The 12,611-nt window shown below is 31.3% G+C and overlaps 1 protein-coding gene across 11 annotated transcripts in view; it reads left to right on the top strand.

Moving 5' to 3' along the window:
- LOC129798960 (RNA-binding protein Pasilla) overlaps window positions 1-12,611 on the top strand; it is a 115,712-nt gene that overhangs the window by 86,157 nt on the left and 16,944 nt on the right. For 9 of the 11 annotated variants that reach the window (XM_055842504.1, XM_055842502.1, XM_055842500.1 and 6 more), the window contains 2 exons: window positions 3,017-3,639; window positions 8,720-9,236. In XM_055842504.1, coding sequence (XP_055698479.1) covers window positions 3,017-3,639; window positions 8,720-9,236 — 1,140 coding nt within the window. The remainder of the gene's footprint in view (window positions 1-3,016; window positions 3,640-8,719; window positions 9,237-12,611) is intronic. The other 2 variants (XM_055842503.1, XM_055842501.1) reach the window with 1 other exon arrangement.

Below are 12,611 nucleotides of genomic sequence, written 5' to 3'. Positions count from 1 at the left end.
GAAAAAAATATTCACGATTTAATTCGCCGCACCGGCTGCACCGCTTTAAATAATCAATATCGAAATAAAATCGGACTTACATCGATATTTTTAAGTTTAGTCTAAAACCTTTTTAATCTTAAAACATTTATTTTAGGGATATTATTTTCAAAATAAAAAGACAATTTCCTCTAAAAAAAAAAAGCAATGCAGTTCCATGAGAACCTTCTTGTACTTTTGTATAAATTTGTCAAAATTGCAATAGAAGTGCATCAATGAGCAGAATTTCCATAAAAACATTTTTAAAATGTTATCTAAAGATTTTAGCTACTAAATCAAGAACTTTATTAAGTTTTTCAATAAGCTCAAATTCATTAAGATTGAATTGAAATTAGTGCGATTCTTCGAGAAAACACTTGTTCTTTGCGTTCAAAAAAAGTTCTTTAGGGTATTATCTTATTAAAAAATACTCTCCTGAAATACCAACTGATATAATTTCAAATTTGACCCCTGGGAAATAGTAAAAAAAAATTATTTATAGTGTCCTCCAGATTTCCTACATTTTTTTATAGTCCTTGAAATAAATTACAATTACATAATATCAATTATTGCATAGTTTAGTCTCATTTCAACTTTTTATCATATCTTCCAATTTTGAAGAAAATACCACCATTTCATAAAAAAGCTTAACGATCTCTATTAGAGGAAGAAGGAGAAGTGAAAATGCTATTTTTCGCATATTTTCCTAAGACAAGCAGGGTTTTAATGTAATGTATTTGTGATAGACAAAACAATTGTGGAACTAAATTAAATTAGGGTAATGTGGTACAAGTTGGACAGTCAGTGGTACAAGTTGGACAATAATGGTACAATTTGGACAGGGCTTTTTGTCTTGATAAATTTAGCACTTCATTTTTATTTGTATATTTTTTTTATGCTTTAGTTTTATAATTTGGTTCCTTGTGCTTAAAAACAAATTTTGTACTGTATTTATCAAGAAAAAAGCCATGTCCAACTTGTACCGGCGAATTGTCCAACTTGTAACACTAATTCCAAATTATATCACTTTACCCTATATCTAGGTTCATCTTCGTTTAGAAATATCCGAAAAAATGCTATTTGAAATGTACCCTACTTCCCACTAAAAATATAGTTTTTTGGTGATGCTTTTTTAAACATGCTTGCATAGAAAACACCTGATATAAGAGAAATATGATAAATTCACTTTAAAACAAAAACTTAAATGTTTTTTCAATCTCAATATAAGCTTAGATCTCAGATTTTAAACTTGGGAACCTTGAGAATGATAAATGAAAAAGGAGCATTTGGTGTTTGTTCGTAAATAGAAAATCCAATAAAACTTTAATTCGAATACGACTCTGTGTTCCATGCATCATAATGGTTCATGCGACAGTCTTTTTCCTGATTTCTCAATTAGCTAAGCGGCTCCTGCCTAATTGATCTTGAGTAAATTCTCTATTTAGTAAGAAACACTAAATGAATTTGTATGCTAATGAACTTGGCATGTGGTATTTTTCAAAATTCCATACAATAATGCTTGGAAAAAGTGAGATGGGATACATTTTGTGGTTATAATATAGTGATTAAATTCACATTTCACCTTCCAAACAGCAAAAATTGTCATTTAAAAGATTAATGAGTTTGAATTTTATATAAATAATTAATTTCTCATTTATACTGAATGTGTCTTCTTCCGGCCAATAATTGCAATGTAATCAGTGGTAATGGGAATATTTGGGTCGCAATTGTCATTTAATTTGCTAATTCACATGAAGAGTTATATCATTTGGAGCCAATGAAATAAAATGGAGTATTTCGGAAATCCCATAAAATATTGCCACACAAGGTTAATTGGATTCAAATTAGTGGATTGCGTATGAAGAAAATTCTTTCATAAATAGTTTTTTTTTCTTTAGATGTCGAAAAAAGGGTGGTTCCCATGGTTCCGAATATCTAAAATTCTATTTGTACAGGAAAGAATTCTATTTTTAACATCCTTATTCAGTTGAATTGGAATAGTTGGCAACTTAATACCATAAGACATTGCTGATGACGTTTTATTTATTTGCCGGGAAAGGTCTTCAGATTGAATCTTATTATTCAAATGAATTTTCTGGCGTCAATATCATCATTCAATTTGAAAAATTGAAAGGTATAATTCATTGTTCGATGAGGCGCATATTGAATGATAAATTGCTGCACTATCGCTGAATGAATTAATTATAGTTTTCTGCAGTTTTATTTAAATATACATCATCCGTAGATACTTAACTGATTCTTATAATACTAGAAACTTAATAATAATGTATCAGAATTGGGGTTTATTTCGAAAGTAGCAGTGGGATGTTTTTTTTTATAAATAATAAAACTCGAATATTGGTACATTATAAATTATTTCAATTGCAAAACTCATTATCCCAATTGAATCTGTTAATTTGTAACATAACAAAAACATAAAAAATAATAATAGTAACAGAAAATTTCTGATAATTTAATTTTATTAATAATAAAATTCTGCAAATAGATAGGGTAAGTGTGTCAAATTCCGGCCAGCTTGCAATTTCGACCACCTTTTTTATTCCTCGAATTTCCATGAACTTTTAGATTTTACGTACTCTAGAGATTATACAATGCAAAAGAATAACAAAAAATGTAGCTTCAATAAACGAGATGACGTGAAAAAGATATTGGAAGAATTCCCGAAGGGCAAGGAACTATGAGAATGAAGGTGGCCGAAATAGGGAACCAAAGCTATATCTATATTTTTATTCATTTTAAAATGTATTAAGAATGATTTTAGAGTAAATAAAGACGGTAAACTCTTTACATTTTACAAGGTTCCAAAAAACACTCTTACAAAAGAAAGAAAAAAAAATCAATTTATATTTAAAATATTACATTTCAAAGTTGAGACTATGACACTTGCATGCAACTATGCCGAAATTTGACACACTTACCCTACTTTTTTATTATTGGATTATTTTTATAATTGTCATATTGTATTGTTTTTCAACAGGTACATCCGAACGAATTTGCCTAATTACGGGATCCAGTGAGGCAATAATAACTGTGTTGGATTTCATAATGGATAAAATCCGTGAGAAGCCCGATTTGTCGGCTGAAAAATCTGGCGATACAAAACAAGAGCGTGATAAGCAAGTAAAGATTCTCGTGCCGAATTCAACAGCCGGTATGATAATCGGTAAGGCTGGTGCTTTCATAAAACAGATTAAGGAAGAGAGTGGCTCTTACGTACAAATATCGCAAAAGCCGAAAGATGTGACATTGCAAGAACGTTGCATCACAATAATTGGTGAAAAGGAGAACAATAAAATGGCATGCAAGATGATCCTCTCGAAAATCATTGAGGATCCACAGTCGGGTACATGCCTAAATGTTTCCTATGCCGATGTCAATGGACCTGTGGCCAATTACAATCCCACAGGTTCGCCATATGCCTCATCGCAGCAAAATGCGATAAGTTCAAGTACAGCGTCACTCAATTCGGCGCTGGGAACGGCTGTGACTGGAGCTGGCTTGCTAGTCAATGGCACAGGCATCAATTTGTCATTGAACTTGAATGCCCCCAATCCAGGTCCAAATCCATCAGTTACCACCCAACTTCTCGATCATATTAAGGTAAGATTCTCATTTATTCTCCAAATCTTCTTATTCTCAGCGGTTTATGCAAATTAATTATTAATTTTAGGATTCTAAAGAAAATGCAAATTTATTTCAAAGATTGTCTTAATTTACAAAAGTTTCAGAATCAGTAGCTTAACTTGTTCTTCAATTAAACTTGATAATGAATTTCTGACAAAAATCTCAACTTTCACAATGTTATCTAACTTCGGAAACAGCTGAGAATTATATCACATAAATGAGTATTTTATGATACAAAATTAAATTGATTTTATGGGATATTTTTATATACCTTTTTATTGACTATTTCGCTTCTGTATATCACACGATTTCATCTTTTTGGTTATATTTAATAAAATGCTAATTTGATGCATAAATGCTTTTAAAAACTTGCAAAAAGGCCCATTTCCTCTTGTGGTGAAAAAATGATTTACTGTACTTCTACTACTTTAAATATCTTTAAATAATTTTAAATCGAATTTTATAAATTAGAAAACAGTTCATACCTTCGTATTTTGCCATTCCCGTTAACATTTCGCAATTTTCATGGTTTTAATATTTTCTTTTAAAATGTTTAAAATACTTATTCAATAATCTCGAAATAATATATGTATGTTTGTCTAAAAAGCATACTCCTATATTACCGAGCTTACCTATAGCGTCATTTTCAATCTCTTTTTTTTAAATCCTCTTTAGCTCTTTCCGAGTCGTAATGTATTCAACGATCATTAATTAATTAATTAAGAATTAGCAAAAACTAGGTTTTGAAGGAAACTTTGGACAAACTACTAGTTTGTAATCATTCACAAGAATTGTATTTTTATTGGTATTAAATAATCCAAAAAAAAACTTGTTTCATCCCAGAATATCAAATACCCTTCAACATTTTCCTTTGGGTACAATGGCCCAAAAGATGCGAAAAAGTAAAAGAGAGACAGTTTTTAATACTATTATCATAATACACTGCTCTTCCTTCTTTTATTGATTATTGCAAAAATTATTTAAAACCTTGAATATAAGTAGCTTTACATAAAAAGTGTAATATCTCTCACATCGTGCCTACTCCCACGCCTGCTCTCCATTATTTCTGTCATGACCATCAGTAAACCCTTCAACTAAATAAAAAGCTATTAGACATATAAATAATAAAGTATGGTAAACTGCCTATGAAATCGTAAAATGCTAGAACTCTTGAATAAGATGTAATTGTCTCAAAATGAATTCCAGAAGGGTTTTTAATTAGGGGAAAGCACGCTATCTTTGGACGACTCAAGCTACGGACAACTCATTTTTTTTAAATATGTTTCGAATAAATTCGACCAATTTATAATATTATATTTTATTAGCTAGTTCAATGAATCAAATATCTTGGAAAAGATTCATGAGTTAAATCCATTATAAATATAGAAAAAATAAATTGTTCGAAGCTTGAATGGTTCAAAGTCAGAAGGTAACGCGCTTTCTCCTAGAATGTTCCACTAATCTTAAAAATGACAAATTTTTATGTTTAGTACTTGACAAAATGGATATTAGACGAATACATAAGTTGCCTAAAAATAAGAACTAGCTAGAATTCCTGTGTTAGATCAGAATTGTCTGTTCATAATGGGATTTTAACTACTAACAATTTATTCTGGATTTGAAGGCCTTTCAAAAATATCTTATTTAAATTAACGAAGTGGTTAAACTGACGTGAAGATCCTTAGACCATTTCATCTCTCTATAGGTCGTTTGAAAAATTTCCAAATTCAAAAGAGTCGTTATAGAGATTCATTTTCGATAACCCGTTGCCTCCAGTTAGTTCTTTGTCTCTCTGCGATGATAGATTCATGGTACATTTAGTTTTTATTTTTTAGTTAAAATTGTTTTAATTAATTTGCCAATTCTCTCAATTCTTGTAGTGTATCAGCTCTCTCACACCCTATTCATTTTTGGTGTTCTTTTTCCATCTTTAACGTAATTCAGAGATCCAAATTGTATTCAGCGAGTAAGTGTCGTTAAGACAAAGATGATTCCCTTGCTTGTGAGCTCTTTATGTATGTTCAATGTAAATTTATGCCAATAAATTTTCCTCTCTAGCCACTGAGGAAGGCGTGCAGTACGCCGAAAGCTATGGGAAACTGAGAAGATTTTTTCTCTGAGTTGAAAATCATTTTTCCACTGACGCTTCCGGAAGGAACATTCGTGTCCTGCCTTCATATTATTTAAATTAATTTGGTTGATCGATAAATACTCTAGAAAGTTTCTAAGCCCTTGATTTCTAAATATAAAATAAGAAGGGATCCAGGATCATTGACATAGGCTTACAAGTAATCCCTTGATTTTGAAAAAAAAATCCTTAAAAATTATAAATATTAAAATCGGCTTTGAAAACCCGATTCTTATTATCTAATAAAGATTCTCAATAAGTGCTAAATTTCCTGATGTTCGTAAGCAAAAATCCATTAAAACTTAAAAATAACTTTTCTTAAATGGTACCGTCAAATCATACAACTTTGTGCTAGTGGGGTACAATATTGTGCTACCCTATTTTTAAACATAAAAAGCTCTCTAGCGGAGTTGGTAGATTGCGAAGAAGCTTTCCAAAAATTCTGCAAGGTAGCTCTAACAGGCGCAAAGTGATTATGCTTTTTCATTTTTATATGCTTCTTACCTTGGTTTGGTAAAAATTCCATCATTGTCTGTGCTGATTCTTCATTTTTCCAAATCTGCAGAAAAGTGTACTCTAGAACACACATTTCAAAAAGTTTCTAAATTATTCCGTGTGTCTTATTGCATTCCTTGACTATTGATCATAAAATAGCTGAATCGGCGAATTCATAGGTTGTTCCATCTTCTTGTGGTGACGTGTTAATCTGAAAATGGGGAAAACTCAGTACAACTTTGTGCCACTAGTTTTCTCGATAATTTGACCCGTATATAATCGATATCGTTCAAATTTCAGTGCTTAGTAATAGTTAAAAGTCAGATCTTTCAAAGAAAAAAATTTGTCCCCCTCCAACCCCCCTGACAAGAGATATTGGCCATAAAAGAATGAATTTTGCGATTTCTTATAATCATTTAAAGACTATTTATTTTAAGCCATTCTAGTTGTCAGAATTTGATCGTTGATGGTGTAAATTAAAGGTCTTATGAAATATACAATTCTTGGGAGCATTACAACTTCGAGCGACCACCGCCAGGGGCGCTATAATAGAAAGATTGATTTTTGTAATTTCGAAATCGAATATTTCGAAATCTACGTTTCCAATTTTCTAAGGCTGAGACCTTTCCAACGATGGGTCTCATTAGTTTCTCAATGTTGCTCGAGTCGACTTATAAAAATAATTTATAAACAATAATAAATTGAATTAAAATGGAAGGGAAATGAAAATAAAACTTCTTATATTCGACGATTCAGAATATAAGTCGAACAACTCGATTTTCTACAAATATAGTTTTATTCACTTTTTGGATACTTCTTTATACCCTCTACCTTCCCTTTGAATATTATACTTGAAAGATAATTATTTTCAAAGTTATAGAGATTTTAAATTTAAAAAATCCTATAGTCTACATGTAAAATCTCAGCTTCAAATCGCTATCCTGCAAAATTTGCCTACTGTGAGTTATTCGTTTCTTATTCTGAGCGGTTGATATGTACTGGTTAATCTCGAATACTTATAGAGTGATGATTCGAAGCTAAAAGTGTGAGATTGGGCAAGTTAAACAACAATTTTTTCCCGACAAAAGGGTGGCACAAAGTTGCAAAATTTTCGTTTACAACTTTGTGCCACATACAAGAAATTTTCCTTCTTGTCCAAAGATACCTGGATTTTTTTATACCATGGGGTTATATTCTAGAGATGTGTAGTTATGTTGGATAAAAATCTCATTCAAATATTTCAACTAATTTGTAAAGTATTCAAGAAAAACTTGAAAAAGTGGCACATAAGTTGTATGATTAGACGGTAAGGCTGACTTGAAACTAGAGATTTAGCCCAGTTCCCAGGGACTTCAAAATTCTAAATAGCAAGCAATTTTATTGATTCTTCAGAATCTAGATTATTTGGCCTTACTAATTTAAGCCTAGTCAAACTTTTCCAAAAAAGCTTGACTTAAAAAATTAGAGAAGTTAATTAAGCCGTATGGGTAGGCTAGGCCTTAAGGCTAAAGCCCGTATAAAGTCAAACATCTTTAAGTTTTCTCTAACCTCAAAGCTTATTGTAAAACCTTTGCTTTCAAATCTTTAAATATTTAAAAGCGCTTCTAATAAGTATCACCATTCTTTAACTCAGAATTCGAAATCCTTAATTATTTGCCTTTGATTCTTTAGGTTTTCTTTATTACAAAATTTAGGGAAATATCTTATAAATTCTGAGATATATCTTTATAAGCTTCAAACTTTAAAATCAGTCTTTAAGAGCTGATTTGGATTCTGTGATAAATATCTTTAATTTTAGGGCCTCACAGATCACTAAGCCAAACAGTTAAACCGTAATAAACTTCCTAATTAGCTAAAGTGCAAATGTTAAAGTGATTTAGATTTTCTTTAATAATTTTAAAATCTCTCACAATGACAAAACTTTAAATATTGAAAATTTTCAAATGAGCTTCTGATATTTAAAATGTTTAGTGACCTTTAACACAGAACCGGAAATTCGAAAATTTTACAGTAAGGGAGATTGGGGTAAAAAGTCACAAATCGAAAATTTCATAATTCAATATCTTCCAAGATAAAAGAGTTAGCAGCTTCAATTTTTTCCATAGAAAGCCTCTATAGATCTACAATATCGTAAGTTTCTTAGAATTCCAATAATAAATTTATAAAATAAAAAAAATATTAAAATTTTTAGTCCTATTTTTGAAATATTTTTCTTGCAGAAGATATCAATTTTTACGTTAAAACAAATTTAAATTTCTGTACTTCAGAATTGAGGCTTTGTATCCATCTAGATAAGCTCTAAAATATGTATAACTAAAAATGAAAAACTGCTCTTGTTCAGTATTTGACCTCTATATCTAATAACGAACAAATGGAAAAGCCTTTTTAACATTCTTCTAGGTTTTGATATTTAAATTTGATTCTACTTCTTAGGTTGCCATGCGGAGTTCCGGATATTCTGATTCCGCCACGACGGAAGTGTGCGCTGCACTGGGCGTACTGGCCAAGTATGGAGTACTGGGCGTAGGGGTTGGGCTCACGCACGCGAACGGAGCCCATCCGGCAACAACACCAGCGCTCAGCTATCTCGGTGTTTCGGCGATTGATCAATCTGCAGCAGCTGCAACAAGTGGTGGTGTCTTTGGGGCGATTGGCCAGGTGAACCTGGATTCATACATTGGAACAACATCGCCCACACCGAGGACATCACTTGAACGGTATGATGCTGCTTTCGATCCTTTTCGGCATGCGGGTTCCCAAGCAGCAACACCAATTTCATTAAATAATAATAGTTTCGGTTTGGCGACTGGTGGTGCAACGGCTCAAACACTTGGGGCAGCTGCGGCGCAAACGCTGGGATCACTCAGCAAGAGCCCCACACCAGGCGACCTGGGTGCCAAGGACTCCAAAAATGTAGAAATTCCAGAAGTAATTGTAGGCGCGATATTAGGTAAATAAGGCCAAATTTCCAAATCAAATTGATTCTCGAAAAAAAAATGAAAATCAGCTCAGAAAAACAAAATTTCTATTTGGTTTACTTTTTTTTTAATTTCTGTTTTGAGTTTTATTTCTTTTTTAATTTTTCAAAACAAATTTTGTTTCTCAAAATGCTCAATTGGTTCATCAAAAAATCTCATTTTTAACTCCGCTATTCATACATGACAAGTGCTTCCAGTGGTGAAGCTAAATTTACATTAATTTCTGTAAGAATCAAGATTTTAATTGGATGCATCTTACCGGCTTTGGGATATTTCGAAAATCTAAATTCGAAAATTGGAATTCTCAGATTTAAACTGACTTTTTTCAATCTTGAGGCTTTCTTTGTAAATTCTTTTTCTAACAGTTGCTTCTTTCTATTATAAATTTGTAATATTCAATTAGTTTAATTACATTAAAGTCACATTGTTATTTGCAGAAAACAGAACAAATTTATTAAAAAAAAACTTATTTTGATGTGCGAAAAGTGACTTTTCACCAACTTTCAAAACTACGTAAAGTATTTTCACTTTTAAATTCATAACTCATCATTATTGATAGCTTCCTGTATAATATTTTCGGTAAATTTTCTTTTAGTACTTTCAAATTAAAGTCTACGATAATAAGTTATATGGTACAAGTTCCTAACTTCTGTGATAAGTTACTACTTTTGAAAGAAAACTTTTCTAGGACATACTTTCTTCAATTAATTTATCTCATGATGGGGATGTGAATAGCATGAAAAACATCCTTTTCTGAAGAAACAATCATTGGAAATAATTAATTTTGGTACAAAGAGGAAAGAAAAGTTTAATTCCTTGAAACATTGCTATGACAATGTTTTTTTTTTATTCATCCTACCAAAAAGCTTGATTCTTACATGCATTGCTCATTATTTTTTTTTAATGGTTTTTGGAACGCTTTCATACTGAATAGCTGGATTGTGGTAATTTGCCAAGAAGTTCAAATAAGCAAAAAAAAGAAAAAACAGAAAACTTTGCAAATTATTCTAAGCATTTAGCTCAGGAAAAAAAGAGAAAAAAATCATTTCATCAAATGTAATTTTATAAATGGAAATATGAGGATAATTTTAATTTATTCACCATAATATCGCGATTACATTTTACGTTGCTGCTTCTTAGATAAACAACATACCACCTTTTTTGCTATCCCTTCTCAAGATTACTTACATACAGTACGTGTTGGTGTGCTTTATTTGGTTTTTATTCCACTTCTAAAAAAAAAGACTGTTTTTCCACTGTTGACTGTTGAGTGAGTGAAATGGACAGTTGGTGTGTTTGAACTTTTGTCTTTTAGTACGAAAGGGTGTACAACTCATAGAAATGATTGCATATTTAATTTGGTATAGAGGATTAACCTTCAATTGCATCTTAGATTAATCATGAGCTACATAAATTACCTTAAGATATTTATCAAATATTTTATGCTCATCTTAAATTTAATAAAAATAAATTTACAATTTTTCGTAACATCGAGAGTTCGTACGGTTACCGTTAGTAACGCAAATGTTGCAAATTTTCAAGACCAAAGTTTTTACTGAACACAATGGAAGAAATATGTTAACCCTGGAAACATGAAGGCTTGACTATCGTTGTTTTGCAATTTGTTAGAAAATGCAGAACTAATCCAAAAGGTCTTAAAGAAAAGTATTAAGGTAGGGGAAAATGGGGCACCTTTGAATTGGGGCAGCTTTAAAATTGTGTATTTTGTCCTATTTTTAAATGGAACTGGGCCTTACCGTGATGTTATTTAGCTCCAAAACCCATTGTGAAGCTAAATGACGCTAAGATAATCCTAAATTCTTTTTAAAAATAGGAGAAAAAGTGCACTTTTAGATGTATCCCAATTCAACACTGTTGCATCTGAATTTGTTTTGTGTCAGCATTTCACGCAAGAAGCGACATCTGTGTTATAGTTTGCACCAAATTAATGCAGATAAACAAATGCAGATGCATATACGTCGGTGGACGCAATGCAACTGACGATATATCAACACCAAAAATCGGATCGATACACCAAATTAAAGTGATTTTTTTGATAATTATTCGCCGCTTTTTGCGATTTTTCTTCTGCAACATGTGTTCTATTAGTGATTAATATAACACATTTTGCAATGATAAATTAATAAAAAGCCGCACATAATTTTTAAAAAGTCATTTTATTTTAAAGTTGCTATTCGACCTTTAGTATCGACACTTGCTTCACTTGAACATTGTTTGTCAAAAGTTTGACAAAGTATCTACAGTAGCCTCTCACTCAATCGGTTCTTTTTCAATCGGGCGACAAATTTTGTTGACAATTTTTACATTTAATTATGGAGCTAATTTGCTCAAATTCGCTGTAGTTCTTCCTATTTTATCGTGATTCTTTATAATTGAACACTTTGTGTGGAATTTACAAAGGCTTTGACGCTCAATTCTATCGCTAAACCGGATGACATTTTGCCCCGTATTCCCGATTGAGAGAGATTCTACTGTAATGTCGTTTGTCATCTGTTTGGATGACATAAATTGTCCATCACTTAAAAAACTAAATAAAAGAAGACGTTCCCTTGATAATTTGGCAAAACCTTTTGATATTTTACATGCAAGGACATTCTTTTGACAAACTCTTCGTAAAGAACGTTACAAACTTTTAATTTCAGAGTTATAATGTATAATATGAGGAGTTTATCAAATGACGTTTCCTTTGTACTTAAAAATAAAGATTTTGTAAAATCGTCAAGAGGATTTTGCTAAAAATGTGTCAAAAAAATTATTCACCCCGTTCTCAAAATTTTTTTCCTTATTATTCCATATGGGGTATATGGGAGAATATTGTCCAACGCACAATAAATTTTGTTTGTAAACATGTTTTCAAAATTTTATATGAGAGAGTGCAAGATGACTATCTCGCTTTCATTCACTCTCACTTAAATGTCAAAAACATGTTTACAAAACATTACTGTAGATAAAAAAATAACGAAATTTGACTTTCAGAGTACTCTAAAAAATATCTTTTGTCAAATTAACAAGACAAGTTTGTGAAAAGGATGTTCTTCCTTAGAGAATATAGAAAAGTTTTGTCAAATCGGCGGCCAACTGGATTTATGTCAAAAGTTTGTCAAAAAGGTGTTTTTCCATCTAAAATGCAAGGAAAAGTTTTGTCAATTTAGTAAATAACATCCTTTTGACAAAATTTCAACAAAATCCATTTGCTCGTTTAACAAGACATTTTTTTCAGAGTAGAAAATTCGACAAAAATATCTCGTTAAATCTTATTGACCATCGATTAAGTTGGTTAATCGATAGACAGGTTACGTTGTAGTCTGAATGAAAAGCTTTGTAAC

This window comes from Phlebotomus papatasi, chromosome 1, assembly GCF_024763615.1.
Source record: "Phlebotomus papatasi isolate M1 chromosome 1, Ppap_2.1, whole genome shotgun sequence".
Taxonomy (NCBI): domain Eukaryota; kingdom Metazoa; phylum Arthropoda; class Insecta; order Diptera; family Psychodidae; genus Phlebotomus; species Phlebotomus papatasi.
The sequence above is the reverse complement of the archived record's forward strand: the minus strand, read 5'-3'. Positions and strand labels throughout refer to the sequence as shown.